Below are 17,644 nucleotides of genomic sequence, written 5' to 3'. Positions count from 1 at the left end.
AACATCCCATTTTTAATGGGAATTTCTCAATGCTAAGAAAATGAATGTATTTTCATGGCAATCTTCATCCATGTCCAAGTTTCACACCCCAGAAAGGGCATTGTAAAATGCTAAAAATGCCTACGAAGTCTTCAGAAAAATCCTAGCCAGTAGTGACTATGTTCATAGCATACTGAAAAAAAACTATAGTATTGCATTGGACAGAAGGAAACTGTTCTGAGGAGTATGTTCAGCACCCTTTCATGTTCTCTGAACTCTGGCTTGCAGAGGGAAATAAAAATCTTACTTGATAGGAAAAGATGTAGGACAAGCAACAGTAAAATATTGCTGATCTCACTGTACTCTTTTATGGCTCTGTTATTGAAATACTTCTACATATTAATCTAAACATATATATTTTTAACTGGTATTTCAGTAAGTTAATGTCATTTAATTAGGATGTTTCTGCTCTAATTTGCATCTATAAAAATAGTTACATTTGTTAGTATTTTTACTGTAGCTGAGGACACAACTCATCCAGAAGGCTTAGAGCTCATTTGACCTACAGATGAAGAGAGTGACTTTGAAAAGCAGCCAGAAACACAACATGAACCTCAAAGGCAGTGACATCTCCACTTTGTGGTCTGGATAATAGAAACTGTGATCTTTAAGGACAGATGTTAAGATGGAGAATGGTATTAGGTGTGATTTCTGAGCCTTTAACTTGACTGATACATTCAATTAGTTCTGTCACAGTAGGAAAACTTTCTGGGGCAGCCTTCCTTAATCAGCCTCCCACCATTCCTCATAAGCAGAGCTCTGAGCTGCCACTGTCCTTTGCTTCCTCAGCAGCTCCTTATGGCATTGCAATAGGGATGATCCTTTTCATTTATTTTGTTTAAAAACTTGTCTTATGGCAGCAGAGCTTTTGGCACACTGAAGTATTTCCCTGACACCATGAGAGCTAGCAGTGCACATTACAAAAAGCTGAGAGTCTCAAATTGTCATCTGGCCCCAAGAGCTCAGGCTTTAGCTGCAACAGCAAATGTCACTAATACAACTCAGTGTCAGCAACTACAGGAAGCGGAGCCCATGTCCCATGCACATTCTTGTCTCCCGTCTGGCACACCCTGACAATAGCATCCGCAGGAGGAGGTGGGGAAAGCTGGCACATCACCCAATGGCCTCTTCACAAGGGTAGGAAGGAAGAAAGAAACATTTTGCCTGTGAACTTCAAAAAGTATTTATATTCTTGGTCAGAAGCCTCTGTTACTTTCACCTGCAACCTCCTCAACATACAGAAATACCTCCTTCATCCTAGGGCTTCAAGATACCTAGGGATCATAAGGCACCTGTTTAAAGACTATCCCTAAGTTACTTCATTGTCCTGGAGAAAACAGGGTAAGGAACTATGCCACAATTATCATGAGAAAAACACCACAGCTGTTCTAAAAGAGGAATACCCAAAAGAATAACGCTTGCAAGCATCAGCTGAATTGATTTAGTAGACTGCTATAGTCTATAAGCAACATTTTAAAGCCATGTTAATTTTTCATTTGTTTTCCAGCTACCACTAAAGCAATTAGCAGGACTCATTAGCCAAGTGACATTTTACAAATTAATGATTTACTCCTGTGAAGTGACAGAAATGCATAGTAAATCAATCTTGACTTAAATGGGATCAGGAAATCACTCAGTCCTGGAATATGTTTAATCAGCATTCATGGATTTAAAAAAAAAAAACAACAGAAGTGTTGAAAAAATTATGTTCCAGCCTAGATTTTACTCTACAGAATTAATTTTGCCCATGAAATTATTCAAGGGTAATTCTGAAAAGACAGCAAACATTAAGATTTCAAGTGACTGAAATAGCAACAATGTACATATGAAGGCAGGCTGAAGTTCCCTCCATGGGTTTCCATTACTGTAGACATCTTTATATTTTAATATACTCAGAAATAATCCCTTGTCTCACTGGAGTAAGTGAAAAACATCCTGGAATCCCTACTGTACCCACTGCAATTCAGAGAGCTGACTTTTGATACATGGGCTACATGACACTTTAGTGTAGACAGCTGTACATCACAGTAGATAGAAGATGAATTAGAAGATGAGATTTAAAGTTAAATCTTTTGAGTGAATTTGGACTTGTGGCGTTATATTTTATGATGATCTTTGGGAAGAGAGTTGAAGAGAAATTCTTTCCATATTAATGTGAGCATAGTTGTGATTGCTTGGGGGAGTGGAATTATGTGGTACAATCTCACTAGCAGGGTGACTGCTTTCAGTAAGGCATCAGTACTTGTTTTTTACAACTGAAGAGTAACATAAATGTTAATTTTGTTGTTTAGTCAATGGAAGGAAAAATTACTTTAGATCAATATGAAAGCATTGGTATATTACTGAGGTTCCTCTCATTACGTAGCTATTGGGACCTCAGGTTTAAATAATGAAAACAATTTCTTTTTTCCTTTTCACCATATTATTTAGACACTATCGCCCTCCTCAAGGCATAGGTATTTTCTTCTCCCTTTTTAGCACTTTGACAATGTTTCTCACAACCTAAACCAACTTATTATATTTATCTTTTTGTCTATGCACAGTTTATGCTATACATAAATGGCTCTACATTACACACAGAAAGAGTATCTTTGGTAACAGCTCAAAAAACAGCTATGCAGTGGGACCCACACAGGCTGCGGATATTGAGTATTGTTTCTACTGAACTGGAACTCTTGTCAACAGATATAAACACTAAATAATTCTATTTCTTATATTGGCACCTTGGGCATTTCTTCTGGAGCAGCACATGATATAAGTAACTACTAAAGAACAGTTACTTCAAAACCATATTCTGCTACTGAACTTTGCAAAGGGCTAACTCAACTGCACTTTGATTCCATGTTTCAAGAAAGTATTAGGAAGTGATATACTAAGAACTTTTCCCAAATATCAAGAAATTGCACGTACAGTTTGGGGACCATCCCTGCCCAGAAGGAAGACATGTAATTCCAGAAGAAGTCACAAGCTACTTAGTAAGCAAAGCCAGGACTAAAGTCTTAAAAAGTGTATTAACCAAGCAAGAAACACATAATGCTCATAATTACAGAAAAGCTGATGTTTCAAGGCACAAATTCACTGAAGAATTTGTATCTCAGCAATAACTAGTCACTGTCAAAACTGAAAGTGAATTGGTTGACCAAGGGACCCCACAGTCTCAAAGCAGAAGGCCTAGACCTCCTGGTCCCTCCAACTAGCCAACTCCTACAGCTGTCTGTCACACAGAGGTTGACTGAGAGACTCATAGATTCCACGGTCTCTCCTGTAGCTGGCTTGGACCTCTTGGCACCTGCAGTACCCCGCTCTGAAGAAAAGAAAATGATGTCCACTTCCTGATGAGACAGAAGAACAGACATTTAGAAGTAGATCGCACTAGATGGCAGCAGTGTTCAACTCGTTTCATTTGAAGACAAATGTAGTCCCCTATACTCTGCAATGCGATTTCAATGTCTTTCCCATGGCACTTAAGACAGGAATTCAATACTGAAGACAGCATAAATAAATACCACAAACCTGTTGAAAAAGTGCTCAGTGAACACAGTAGACAGCAGAATCAAGCAATCTTCCAACTTCTGAATACTGTAGAAGTAAACAGCATGTTTAAACAGGATGAAAATAAACATTATAGGTGATTCTGTTGTGATTTAAACTTTAAAGCAAAGATTATTTTTCCTGTTTTGATGCACAGAAGAGTTTAGTTTACAAGATAAGGTGACAAGTTCTGAAAACTCCACAGGTACAGCAGCATAACCAGTCCTTCTGAAGAATTTGAAGACTAAAGTACACAATTCAAGGGCAATACAGCATTCAGTACGATTTATACTATTTCTGAGAAGGCAGATAGGATTGATGTTTGAGACTACAAATGGCACAAGATCTTGCTGTAACATCACAGTCATCTCCTATAATAGTAAGAGGGAATCAAAGAAATCTCCCTCCAGGTAAATGTAACTGAAGCACAAAATGGGGCTGTTTCGTCAAGCTTACCTAGGAGATTCTGGGCATTCCTGCTGCTATACTAGTGGCCAGCCTAATCGTATGAGAATCACTGAAAGCACCCTTTGCTTGCCCAAAAACACAGTTAAAGATTTCATCTCTCTCAGCAACCATCAACTAGAATAACTGCATAATTTGCAACCGAGAGCCCAAACAACAAATTCAACAAAGCTTCAAAATGCACGCAGACTTTTACACACTTTTTGCAAACAGGTATTGCCTGTTGTCTCCTGAGGCTGTCCCTTGGGCTGCTCTGCTGTTTCTTCCTTCTTGCCTGGTTTCCAACCAGAAAAGTGCCATCTTTCTTCCCAGTTTCTCTAAACTTCCCCTTCCTTTTCAGTACTCCTGCCAAGCTTGCATGCTTTCATGAGGTTGCCTGAATGACAGCAAACCCCTTTTTAAATGCCAAATTTTGGTCCTCTTGGTTCAAAGCAGCAGCAATCAAGTTCATTCCCTTGGTAATCATTCTGCCTACAGGCATCATATGGACATGATCTTGTTTCCCATTACAGCGAAGGACCTCAGATTTCACTTGGAAAGCTCTATCCAACTGTGCTCACTCCTCTCTTCCTCCTTTCCCTCCCAGTGGCCGAGTTTCCTATTGCTCTTTCATGAGACTACTCCACACCTGTTCCCTCTGTGCACTTCCTGCATTCCCTCTTCCACTCTTTACGGCATGCAGCTTTCTCAGGACCTTTGTCATGGTGTCACTACACACAAGGCTGAGAGCAACTTAAGCTGAATTTTTGTACCAGGCACCTATTCTGTTACCCCCAGGTGGCATTCTTCTCTAATAGTCTTAAGCAGCTTTCTAAGTACTTTGGAGATGACCATTCATACAAGCAGCACACCACTAGATACTGAAGTCACACATACTAATAAATGTACGCAAGTTCTGTAACCAAACCACAGGGAGTATTAGGCATCCTACTTTAAAAATAGGAAAACTAAACAAGGAAGATTATTTTGCTGATCTGTGGGAGAGTTAGAATTCAGGTTGGCTGAACTACTAAAGAAAGTAGAAGTAGCACAAATAAACATTTTGAATTACATTTATTACATAAAATGGACTCAAGTATTAGAAACTTAAATGATAGGAAGTGTAGAAGTCAGCTGCAGACCAACAGATAGTCTCATTCTCAAACTACACCTTTAGAAACTTTGCATGCTTTCTGTATCACATCTACAGCCTACTGAAGGTACTATAAATGCTATTACTCCAGATTTGTGTTGCACAAGATACTCTCCCAGTGAAGCACTTCACCAATTTTCAGCAAAGCAGCCTAGAACCATCTGAATTCCCACAGCACAGGATGGAGCAGTGCATGCCCTGAAGTATCAAAGTGATGACAGAATTTACCTCATTTCAGGAGCAAGTTTATTGGTGACTGAGCTCAAATAAAAAGCTTACTTTTATTTTCTTAGTCTACTAATGTATGGAATTATTTCTGTGGTTTATGAAATACAAGGTTAAATTATTCCCAAATCCTCCATCATGCACAGAATTTCACTGAAGAGAAAGCAAGTTTGGTTTATTCAAGTGTGTTGGTTTGGGGGTATTTTTAGGTATGCAATACTCTGTCTATAGCATAACCAGCTGGCTTATTTGTAGGGTTGACAGCCTACACTGCTGAGCTTCGCAGAACTCTTTGGGAACACTTGGTATCTGTACCATCTAACCTCATGTCTAGATACACAGACACAGAAACACATCTCAAAACTGCATGCTGAAGAGCCTGCTATTTTTAGCCATGCTGAATAAAACATTACTTCAACTCTTTTAGCCTCCAGCCACATCATTAGCTCACCATAATCCTATAAGCATTCTCAGAAACATGAAGGTTTTTCATCTAGACACAGTGTTTCCTTGAAGCCAAGCTACATAATGTGTGTTATCACAGGTTTTTACATACATTAGCAATAATGGACATGCCAAGCATTGGTTTACTTAATATGAAAGTTAGGATCACTGACAAGTGATCCCATCAACAGGATAGCACAGTCTGGTAGCTTCTGCAGTTAGCCAAGCCTTCAGCAAGCCTGCTCTTTACAGCAGCACAACTTCAAAATCACAGGAGATACCATTTCTTACCAGTTTCTTCTGATAGACTGAAAATCAGTTAACTTTCTAACCCGTATCTCACAGAACTCTTGTGGAAACACACTCTATGACAATAATGTGACTTATGCCACTCGAGTATTTGAGGAAGTCTTAAAAATACACTAATTGTTACTTAGAAGAGTGGCCTACAGCTGGACAGCTGAATAGCATCAATAATGACTTTTCTTTCTCCAAAAGAGTGTCAAGACAGAAAAAGGGCTGATGACACAGCATAAGGTCATAATGCCATGAATCATTTAGAAAGGTCAGCCGTCCAATCTGCCCAAAAAGCAGAAAACTCAACCCCTGAAGCAACATAATCATTGTTAGATAATACTCAAGTATTCCATTATTTTATCAACCTGATCCAGAGTCACAGTGAATACAACTATGAAAGGTCACATGCTGTGAAGCGGTTTTAAGACTCTTCAAGAAGTCTTAAGTCCTGGAGACAGTCACACAGTAGTGCTGAACATGAGTAAAACTGGAAAATTCACCTAAAATGGTAGATGTGCTGTTTCATAAGCCAGTGTTGTCCTATGAAAGTATTTCCTTCAGCCACAAGAAACCCGAGACTTGTGTCAGTCTGCGCTAGGTGCTCAGTATTCCTTGTACTCAGCTAACCCATCCTAAACCATAACTCCTAACTTACCTGGCTTGGCTGTGCTCAGTTGCTTCACACAGCCTTCCCTACATTTAGCTGCTGTTACTCAAATTAACAATCCCCAGCATGCAGCAAGTAATCAAGAGTTTCCAGACATCTGAATTCTGCACTGTACCTGGGAATGGGATTCCAAAGGCAAATACAGCAGCCACTACATGTTTCAGTGTACACCCAACACAACATATGGCAACACAACAGGAACTTCACATGAGCAGAGACCACAATGAAGACAGTGCAGGATATATACACAGTACCAACACCTGTAGGTAGCTACAGCTGTATAGGAAATAAAAAAGGCCACATGTCCATACAGTGAATATGGTGTATGTTTTATTCTATTTACAGTACATTTGTTATAAATATAATACATTTCTTGAAAATCTTGAGTAGATTTTTTTAAACAGATCAATTGTTATAGTTACATAATAAAGTACGTGACAACTTCAATGATGATCTCATGGTTGTGAAATAGTGCATTCTGTGTTGAGATGAATGGGAAAATACTCAAACTGGTTGAAGAAATCATTGTGGGTTTTTTTTTTAAACACCTTAGGTGGGACATGTATATAAACCTTTAAAGGTCACCGGTTTCCATAAACATGAAAACTCAAAACAAAATCTGGAACTAAAGAACTGAGAAACAGAAGTGGATTTGAGCGACCTTCTTGAGCTTCACAGTAAGGTTGGGATTTATCATGACTAATGGCTTCAGACAGGAAAAAGCCAATGAGGGTTTCTTCCTGAGCCATATCCTAATACAGCCACAAATATTAAACACACCATGCTGGAAGTTGTAACAGCAGTTAAGCTGCATTTTTGACAGGGCATATGACATACAAATAAGTTCAGACCTCGAGTTAGAGTATTTTGTGTTATGAATACCTTAATTACCAGAGAAGAAATACATTATAAAAGGATAAACTTATTTTCAGTCCAACGTGCATTGCATTGAGAAACAAATCGACAAGTCGCCCAAATATTTTGCTATTTCCTTTCCTACGCAATCTTTAGTAACAAGTTAGATGTTTGAGGTGCTATTTCCAAAAACTGCAGCAAAATGTCAACCAGCAATATAAGAAAAGAATCCCATTTATTTTGTCTTTTAGCGTGATTTTTTTCAGAAAGTGGTCAGACATTATTGATAATAATCAGTGCAGGCATGGAGTTCTGCTGACTCGTTTCAAACAAAGTAACTTGGTCCACTAGCTTGGCAAATACTCTGGGAGTTCCAAGATTATAGACACCTGTATGAACAAAGCAAGCTTTCAGCTGCAAGCTATAGACCTCCTGGCTTTTAAGTTGAAGCTTGTACTGTGTTTGCCCAAGCCATGTAAAAGATCCATGGATTTCTAGTGCTTCTGGGCTGAAAAAGAAGGATACAACATTATTTCTTTCATTTGAAGCATGTATTGCCAGTTTACATGATTCCCTCCAAATTCAAGTTTTCCCAAGATTTCAGAAACCACTGTGTGTCCACCACCTCCCCCCACTCCCCCCCCACCTTACAGAGATAGGCTTGTTTCTGAAAACTTCAGAAGTCAGGAACTGGGAAATGAAGCTACTACTTTGGCAGGCTCTGAATGTGAAAGTGCCCACTGCCATTTGTCTTAGGAATTGCCACGTCTTTTTGACTGCTTGCCTACAATAACTTCCCTTAAGTCAATGCCTTCCCCAAATGCATGGTGCTATGTTTCACACATCCTCCCTACTCTTTATCTCTAAGAGATTAAGGTTTTTCTATAGCACGACAAAGCCAGACTTTGAAAGGATAACAGTAGCAATCATAGGTATAGACAGAATTGTGCTTAACATTTTATCAAGATTCTAAATGCAACTTCAAAAAAAAAAAAAGTCTATATGCCCCTTTTTCCCTTTCCTGTTATATCCACACACACACACATCTGTACAAGGATTTACATGCTCTGAGACAGAGTACCTAAGTTACCCCTGTGTACCTTTATGGATCCTATGTCCACCCAATTTAACTCTGGGTCCTTAATGTCTTAATGTTCCCACGCTTAACACTCTTTACAGCAGCTCTCCCCTTGGCTCAGATGAATCAGTACAGATACTTAAAGTATTTCTTTGATTCCTAATACTGTATGTGTATACTACATACAGAACATCAAATTCCAGTGTACTCCCAGCTTTCTACAGAACCATCAGACACACTAACAATAGACACAGTAACAAAACCCAAACTGTCACAGTTTTAGGAATTCCTACATAAGGCATTCTTAGGCCTCTCCCTCGAGCTAGAGTTAAATCAGCATGCATGTCACACACAGAGTCAGCATAGATAGACACTGCTTTAGACACACCGCATTAGTAACTGGGGGGGGGTACTTGTTTTTAAACACATTTCAAGGCACAACTAACTACACTATCCTTCCAAAGACATGTTTTAACAGTACTATTACAAGACATGATCATCTCCTAAAAAATATCAGTTCAGTGAATAGATTCCTAATGTTAACTGAGAACCAAAACATACTTAAGCCTTCTATTCTCTATTTCTCAATGCGTGTATTAGGCCCTGGGCTTTTAATTTCTTACTTGCATGAATGGACTGCTGGCAAAAAGCCAATGTTTCCCATGACCAAGTGTACCTCAATTCCTCACAATCTGTCTTCACAATCCCCCTAGAATACTCAGTCAATAATCCTACAGTCTATTTTGTGGTAAGCATACCAAGTAGCATGATGGAATTGTCACCTGAATTACATGAGTTAAATTGCCTTGTTTTAACAGAAGTGGAAGAAATAACAACGGTATCTCATGGTTCTCAATTCTCTCCTACAGAAATCCTTAGTAAAACTCTTAAAAGCAATTCACGAAATATTTCCTCAGTGCTAATATTTCTGCACATAATACTACAAATACTACTAAGCGAACAGCCAGGCATTAAGAATCAGCTGATAAACCTACAGGAATTCTTAAAAATACCTAAGGTTATATGACATTTTATACTAAGCCAAATTGCAGGAGGAAGTACTTAAACTTCAAAAGTAGTTTTCTACAAGTTACTTTACATATAAAAATGAAACCCCAACAACATAATTTTAACAAAGTAAGGTTGCTGAAGCCCATATTTCACTAGTTCAAAAGCATTTCTGCTTTTTTAGAAAAAAAACTGCAGTTAAACTACTCAGAACTCACAATTCAAGGTCCTGTCTTAGCAACAGTCAGAAGTAAAATTGAGCCCTAACTGAAGACTCCCATTTGACTGTATGAAGGCTTTATCCCCTCAAAGAAGCCACTGTTGAAAGAACAATCCTATTCTAGATATTCAATGCAGTTAAGACATTACAAGACTCCCCAAACTAGAAAGCCCTCTCAGAAAATACTGTTTCATTAATATTCACACATTACCTTGTTGTTTTATGCCGCAAATCAATCATCACATCTACAACAGCCTGGGAACAATTGGAAAGTAGGAGAGTGACAGGAACCAGACAGAGGCTGCAAAAGGAAATAGTTCCATAATGAACAAAAAAGTCTTATCCTTGACAGTTTTAATTATACTCTTAAATAGTTAAAATGACTTTCACATAATGTAACATGTAGCTATTATGCAACATGTCAGAGTACAGAGCAATATAATCACACTGACCAGAGTTACTTTTAATAAAAGCTATTGATTGAGGCAAACAGCATTGGCTCAACTGAGCCAAATGAAGTACCCATTTCCCCTCATCCAGCAGAGAAAGGCTAGCAAAAGCATAAAGTTGTCTGTTATGACAACAGATATTTCAGAATGGGATAACATGATCCAGTATGGTGTTCAGCATATTTTGCCTAGATACTTTTCTTCTGCACTGCCTCCTATAGAGGAATTGCTGGCATCTGGCCTAAAGTTTTTGCCAGAGCAGTGCCCAAATCAGACAGCACATACACATTCGTGTTAAGACTTTACCCTGAATAAAACTAATACAGTTAGTTGCTTGCTCGCAATTAGTATGACTGTTTTTATAAATAATGCTGCAGCAAGAAAGACCCCACGATATTTACAGGCAGGTAACCAAACTCCCAGAGTTGAAACAGATCTATGTATACAGTAAGTGATTCGTACCACTCATATTCCTTGCCATTGCTTATCACCTTAAATATCCTAAGCTAGACTAACAAGAAAAGAACAATTAGCAACTGTAACAAGATATGAACTTGTTACTGGAACGATGCATGCTTTGTAACTGTCAATTAAAAATATGCCACCTTACAAAGTGTTTAAATGTTAGGGTTTTTTAAAAGAAGAAATCCACTTCTTTCAACAACTTACTTATATCAACTGAAATTTTAGAAAAATTTTAACAGTAGAGTTCTCAAATAAAACACCTCAAACCTAAATAGATATCTTTGTTTCAAACACAAACCCTTCCATATCTGGAAATGAACCCAGAGGGTTTTGTTCACATCATGCTAACTTTGAAAAACTCATAGATCTTACAGGCTCAAATTAATTCACTCTAGCAGTCTGCTTTTTGACAGGTTAATTCTGGTATACTTCCACGAGACAAGCCCCAGTGATCTAAACTGTTACCGCCTTCCATTCTGACATAAATCAGAGCCATGTGCAGCTAATCTTGGCAAGTCAGATGCTGTAGATATAATAGTTCTTTTCACTTAAAAGTACCTCTTACTTTCTGTCTAGCTTCTCGAAGTAGTCACATTGTTTACACTGGCATCAAAAATACACACAAATGCAGGAAAGTATTTATTTTCCTTTCAGTAAGTTTGATCACATTACTATTTAATATCAAAACTGTAAACTGTGGTATTACAGTATTTTGCCCTACATGAAACTTTTATTTCACCTTCAAAATTCTGCAGCAGTGAATTTAAGAACTGAGTAAGATTACACCCTTGCTTATCAGACTTTTACCTTTCATATCATAACCCAAACTGCATCTCAGGCACCATAACCGACATAGCATCACGGGATTTACGTCAAATGTAACAGTATTTCAGAAGTCCCTAATGAACGTTGTACTAACCTTTTTTGGTGAAAAGAATGACTGAAAGACTCTGGATAATGAAGACTTGTCTTGATAAGATTAGAAAGCTGCTCTGGTGTTGGTCTTGCAGGTGCTGGTGTGTTTTCGGGTCGAAAAAACTTCAGGAGAACCATTTCTGGTAATTCCTGAAACAAATTCAGAATTACATTTAAAATACTGACATTAGGTACTGTGCAATGCAACACAAGAAATCCAACCATAGAAGCTACAATTCACCATTATGAACTGTAACTCCAGGGAAGTACGTCTACAGCACCATGAAGCTCGGATTTTTCCTATGTGTTTTGTATTTAAGCGTGGTAGATGAAGAACTGATATGATTTATCTGCTACCTTCCTTTGAGACAGATTTCACAGCTGCTTGTGAAAACGCTATGTGTAAAAGTTTAAGAAAAGCATGCCATTGTTGCAGGAGTTTATTAGTGTTTGGTTTCTAAGAAAAAGGGACAGCCTTTACACAGCTCCATATACAGCAGCTGTACCTAAAAAAAAAAAAACAAACCCCAAACAATCCATCACCTACCCTGGGAAGTTCACAACAGGAAAGAAAACACCAAGGTTTCCCAAAACAGATCCAAAGTAAAGCAAACAGAAGTGTACAGGAACATGCTAGCAGTGACAGAAGAATTTATAATGCAAAATATCTTAAAAATTGTATAGCAAGCTCTTGCAGAGATACAAGCTAACTGTCCCCAGCTGAAAACCCAAGTCAAGCACTGACACACTACTTGGGATTCATCCTAAGCCTGTGGGCAGAATCAGTCTCTGAAGCAGAAGAAATTAGATGATATAGGAAGATGCAACACCAAACGAAGCAATCGGGCTTCATCTGGCCCAGCACTACAGCACTACTGTCACTGTCCAACATCATCTGGATGGTTTTGTTGGACAAAACACAAGTCTCTTTCATAAGCCGGATTTATTCAGGAAGGGGCTGCCTTTTAATATTCCTTTACAAATCTATTCTGCAAAAAGTCTACCTTTAGAAGAAAACAATTTGCAGCAATAAGCGTGACCGACTGCTGAAAGGATGTGAAAGAAGATTTTAGAAAGCCACGTAAAGTCAGTAAAATGTAACAAATACTTTAACAGTGATGGATTGTACCTTGTAAGTTGAAAAGAAATACTACAGGCAACAAAACCTGACTCAGTAACAGACATGCTGGGTGTTCTGCAGTATGTATGAACATCTCAATCACTGTTCACCTGTGCTGGTAATACCAGGAAGACATCAAATGTTTTATAATGCTTGTGATTCTTTCTTCTTGAAAGGAAGAGTAGTTTTCTTAAAAAGTAATTTAAGAAGAAAAAAAAAGATATTTCACAGTAACAATGAAATGTATTTTAAGCATTGAATGCATCTGGCATTTCCACCCTACCTTATGACAGCATGAAATGCACAAGAGATGAGATTACAGGCTTTCATTTTAATTGATCTTTCCCTTCAAGTCACAGCCAACCAATTATTCAATGGCCTCTTCAACCACATATCAATATCCTACACACTGTAGTTTGCCCTAGAGTCAATTACCTGTTCCAAGTCCTCCCAATCAGAATTCCAGAGTATTTTTTTTAAACCCTACAAAAGACAAATACGAACGTTTATCTCTACAGACAAAAGCATCATAAAATGCAGCAGGAACATTTACTGGTGAAAGTGCAGAGTGACGTTAGTATTTCAAACCTTTAGTTCTAATATTACAGCTCTGCTGAAGGACTGGAAAACAGCAAGATTAAACCATTTACCATCACAGAGCTAAACCTTAGTTCCAGCCAGCCTAGGTGTGTCCCAGTCATAAAAGATGTCTTTGTCTCCAACTTCAGATGCTCAAAGTCTAGCTTTATTGTAATTGTGTACCTAAAACAAAGCCCAAGACTTGACATTTAGTACATGATTCTCCTACCTAGTGGTTCTGGACAAAATGAAGCACTTGCAAATGGTAACCAAGAAGATACACATACAGATCAGGGAGTTACCTAGAAACATCTAATAAATACTAAGTTTTAGGATGCATTAAATTTCTGCTCTGCTCTGGAAATCGGGAAACTGGATCTAGCCTATATAAAAAAAAAAAAGATGCCCATGCCTACTTGGGCACCTGTACCCTCTCTTCAAGAACATGGATCAAGCAGGTAACAGCCTCAAGACTTGTGGTTACACTTCGAAACAGAGTAAAGCAAAATCAAGAATCAAACAGGTGGTATTCTGTTGCTGAACTCCCAGAATAGCAGCCCAAATGGACAAATACTGAAGTTCTGACACCTGAAGTCTGCTTCTAGCAATACCACAGGCTCCACTAGACAGCAAACACCATATACTGCATACAAGAAGGCAACAACAATAGTTAACATGTCCCCTTTAAAAAAAATGATTAAGGTGTAACTTTAAGGCCTCATCCAAACATACTGGTAGAGATACAAAAAGCTTAACTCTAAGAAACTTCATCATAAGAAGAGTTTGGAAGAACTGGGTAGGGAGGAAAGGCAAGTGCTTTTTGCTGTCATTTTAAATTACACAGCTGTATTTTTAAGCTTTTGATTTGTAACTAGAAACACACACCATGCAGTAGCACCAGAACCATAGCACCAGAACCACAGCACTCCCACAGTTACCTTCCAAGAGCTATGAACTGTGCAACTGGTGCTAGGAAAGTTGTTACTGTTTTCATAAAGCTTTTTATTGCCCAAAGCCATCTAAAAAGGCCAGCTTCAAACAAATACACTTGAAACTAGACATAAGTTTGCTGTTCCAATAGAATAATCTCAACATTATCTCTTATTCAGTAGGTACAAAAGAGCCATGACCTTCGGCGTTTTGCTATTTCAAAACAAAGTTATATATCATCCCTACTTTTACGTCTGAAATTGCGTATTACTTGTTCACGCTTGTTTAGATATCTCCTGCAACTGTACTAAGCTAAAAGTTGGAAAAGTCAAAATTTTCACCATTCAAAGCAGCTTTTCCATTATCTAATAGATTTAATAGACAGGTCTGCTCATAATACGTTCCTTAATTTCTTAGAACACACTGCAGCAAACTGTAAAGTTCTTCCTTTCTACCAGACAGATGGAAATAATGATATCCTCACATGCAGTCATTTTAAAGGACTTTTCTCTGTGATATTAGAAAACTTAAAAGTTTTCAATTTCAAAAACACTCTTGTTAATAACTGGGTCAATGTGCTCTTAAACACGCAAACCTGAACAACACAATTTGATTTCCAAGTTGTATGGAAATTCAGCATATCTGCCCCATAAATCTGAAGTTACTCATAGCCAGAATAATTATTGACATGCCCAGTCAAGTATGAGGGACAAATATGCACAGCAAGAAATAAAACCCAAACAGGAAACTTTGGAACACCACTAAAGCATAAATAAAAGCAGAGTACATGAAAGCAGCAGAGCAAGAGGAAGACAAACTGATGTGCCTTTCTCCTTCTCCCATTTTAGATCAGACAATTTCCATTTTAAAACCTCAATTTTAAGTTGGTTACTTTCACCATGTGATTCATCTATATTCATTCTAGCTCCTAACCATAGAAATGATGACTCCAGGCACACTATTTTGCTAAGACACCAGCAATAATGCATTTGAAAACACGAAATATCATCAGTCTATCAATGGGCAAAGCAGCAGATTTCTTTTTTGCTATCTGAAATGTTTCATTCATGGCAATAACATAGGCCAGTCCTCCAAAACTGGTACAGGAATAAGTACATTAATTAATACAGAGTGGAAAATGTCCACTTCAGCTCTTTATGTTTATTTACCCTTAAGAATTTTCTTTAAATCAGATTAGTGGAGGGTAAGCGAAGTCTTCAATCCATTCCAACAATCTGTATTCGATTTAAGTACTCCTTCCCTTTTTTTTAATTCTGTTAAAAAACCCAGAAATTCCTGAACTAGCACAGGTTGTTACTTCCAGTAATTCACTGTTTGGAAAAATACGGTTATTTAAATCCTACCCTCTCCTACTTTTAAGATCTTCTTCATTCCAACTCTATTAAGAAGCAGTGTTACCAAAAATTGTCATCTCTGAAGTGAAACATTGCCAAAACACCTGCATCCACGCAGTATGCATTTTATGGGTTTTTACTTCCGGCTACCACAGTCTAATCCACAGGACTGAACAAACAGCCCAGAAGCACATCATGTGCCATCACGGAGCATACCTGGATTAATTCTACCTGGAAGGTACCCACTTTGTGCAATACACAACCACTTCACAATGAAAACAAAGGGCTTTAATGGGGACAGTATGTTGAAAAAAGCAACCTGATCTAAAACACAGTTGTAGGCACTTTCTCTCATCTAGACTTCAGTCAAAACTAAGTTTACATTCTCGAATATGTTTCAGAAGTATGGATGCACTATTCCAAAACATGCTGGCATGCCCAAGTGAAAAGCCTCTACTAGACTGCATCTCAACTTCCATAAGAATGAAGTCTTTGCCAGTCAGAAGTATGGCAAATGCCCCAGCTCCACACTACCACTTCCATGCCACTGTATTACACCATGCTTTTCCTTTGGAATCTTTTGAATTCACCAGAATAGAAACATACAGGAGACAGCAATAAGAATACTGACGAACAGCCCCAAATGTGAATGGATGTTTGAAGTATTTGAAGTTTTTGTCCTATTATTAAGTGAAGGTAGAGGGATCATGAACAAGAGACAAACTATTTTGGATGCAATCTAAGTTGACCTGCTATCTGTTCCTCATCCCTGTTATAAGCATTACCATGTTCCACAATGAACCAAGCAGAAGTAACCTGTCCTTGCATCTGAGTCAGTAGTCTCACATCCTGGCTTAAACATATGATAAAGATGACTTTATATCAGTGCACCCAACTACCAGCAGTTGCTGGTAGACTGGAAGAACTTAAACATTACTCTGCCAATGAATACTGATCTACTGCTCTTCTCCTCAGTGCTTTACTGCAGCTTTGTTTCCCTGAACAGTTCTGGAAGTTTCCATAAATCCAAACTAAATCCTTAAAAGCTGTCAAAGAACTAGTGAGATACTCCAGAACTGACAAAGCAATAGAAATCAACCAGCACACAGAATTTAAACAAAATACAAAGCAAGCTACCTTGATTCGTTCAATGTAGTTATTTGATGAATTCACCTAAGATTTGAGTAATTTCTCAGTGGGCTAGAGGAAATAAAGATGCAGAAAGAAAACTTGTTCATGTTTTTCCCAAGTGTACGAGACCCCGTTCTTGGCTGATGATGGCTATATTGCCAGGCAGACAAAAATTCCTTTGCTGGCTGCAACAGCATGAAGCAGAAGCAGCACAAGTCAAGAAGAAAGTCACTGAAGGGCTGCAACAAATAGAACACATGAAGCAATACAGAGAGCAGACTCTTGCATCCTAGGTGACACCCTGTTCAGAATCTGCAAATAATTTATTTATTTTTTCCCCAGATCTGAGCAGCCCTTTATCATGTAAGAACTGGTAACCAACATGCATTGGGTAAAAGGCACACATCTCCATCTCCCTCTGCTGTCTAGACCACAGAAAACAACTAACTTCCATACTGACAGCACAAGACAGTCAGGAACAGTCTAGTTACCAGTCCCATTTATGATTTAGAGAATAAATACAGATTTTTGTAAGAAATTATGTGAATGTTATGTTACAAGCTTCAAAACAACATACTAAAAACACTGTTAGAAGTAAAGTTTGGGTTTGGGATTCCCACTCCCCCCCCTCCACTCCCAGCTTTTCACTACTTGTGAAAATTTAACTCGAGCAAGATCATTCAGAGACAATACACAGCGCTTAACTGTTCATTATTTTTTTCTACCTAGCCTCATTTAA

General features: G+C 38.2%; 1 protein-coding gene across 5 annotated transcripts in view; it reads right to left on the bottom strand.

Annotated features, from left to right (window-relative positions):
* Positions 1-7,108: 7,108 nt before the first annotated feature.
* TRAPPC8 (trafficking protein particle complex subunit 8) overlaps positions 7,109-17,644 on the bottom strand; it is a 50,041-nt gene continuing 39,505 nt past the window's right edge. For 2 of the 5 annotated variants that reach the window (XM_062633502.1, XM_062633504.1), the window contains 4 exons: positions 13,346-13,393; positions 11,795-11,940; positions 10,173-10,262; positions 7,109-8,163 (listed from right to left, as the gene is read on the bottom strand). In XM_062633502.1, coding sequence (XP_062489486.1) covers positions 7,929-8,163; positions 10,173-10,262; positions 11,795-11,940; positions 13,346-13,393 — 519 coding nt within the window. In that variant the 3' untranslated portion in view covers positions 7,109-7,928. Of the gene's footprint in view, positions 8,164-10,167; positions 10,263-11,794; positions 11,941-13,345; positions 13,394-17,644 lie in introns of all 5 variants that reach the window. The other 3 variants (XM_062633503.1, XM_062633506.1, XM_062633505.1) reach the window with 2 other exon arrangements.

This window comes from Pezoporus occidentalis, unplaced genomic scaffold (genome assembly GCF_034315485.1).
Source record: "Pezoporus occidentalis ecotype Australia unplaced genomic scaffold, CSIRO_AGI_Poc_V1 ctg4, whole genome shotgun sequence".
Classification (NCBI taxonomy): Eukaryota; Metazoa; Chordata; class Aves; order Psittaciformes; family Psittacidae; genus Pezoporus; species Pezoporus occidentalis.
This window is presented reverse-complemented; position numbering and strand designations above follow the sequence as displayed.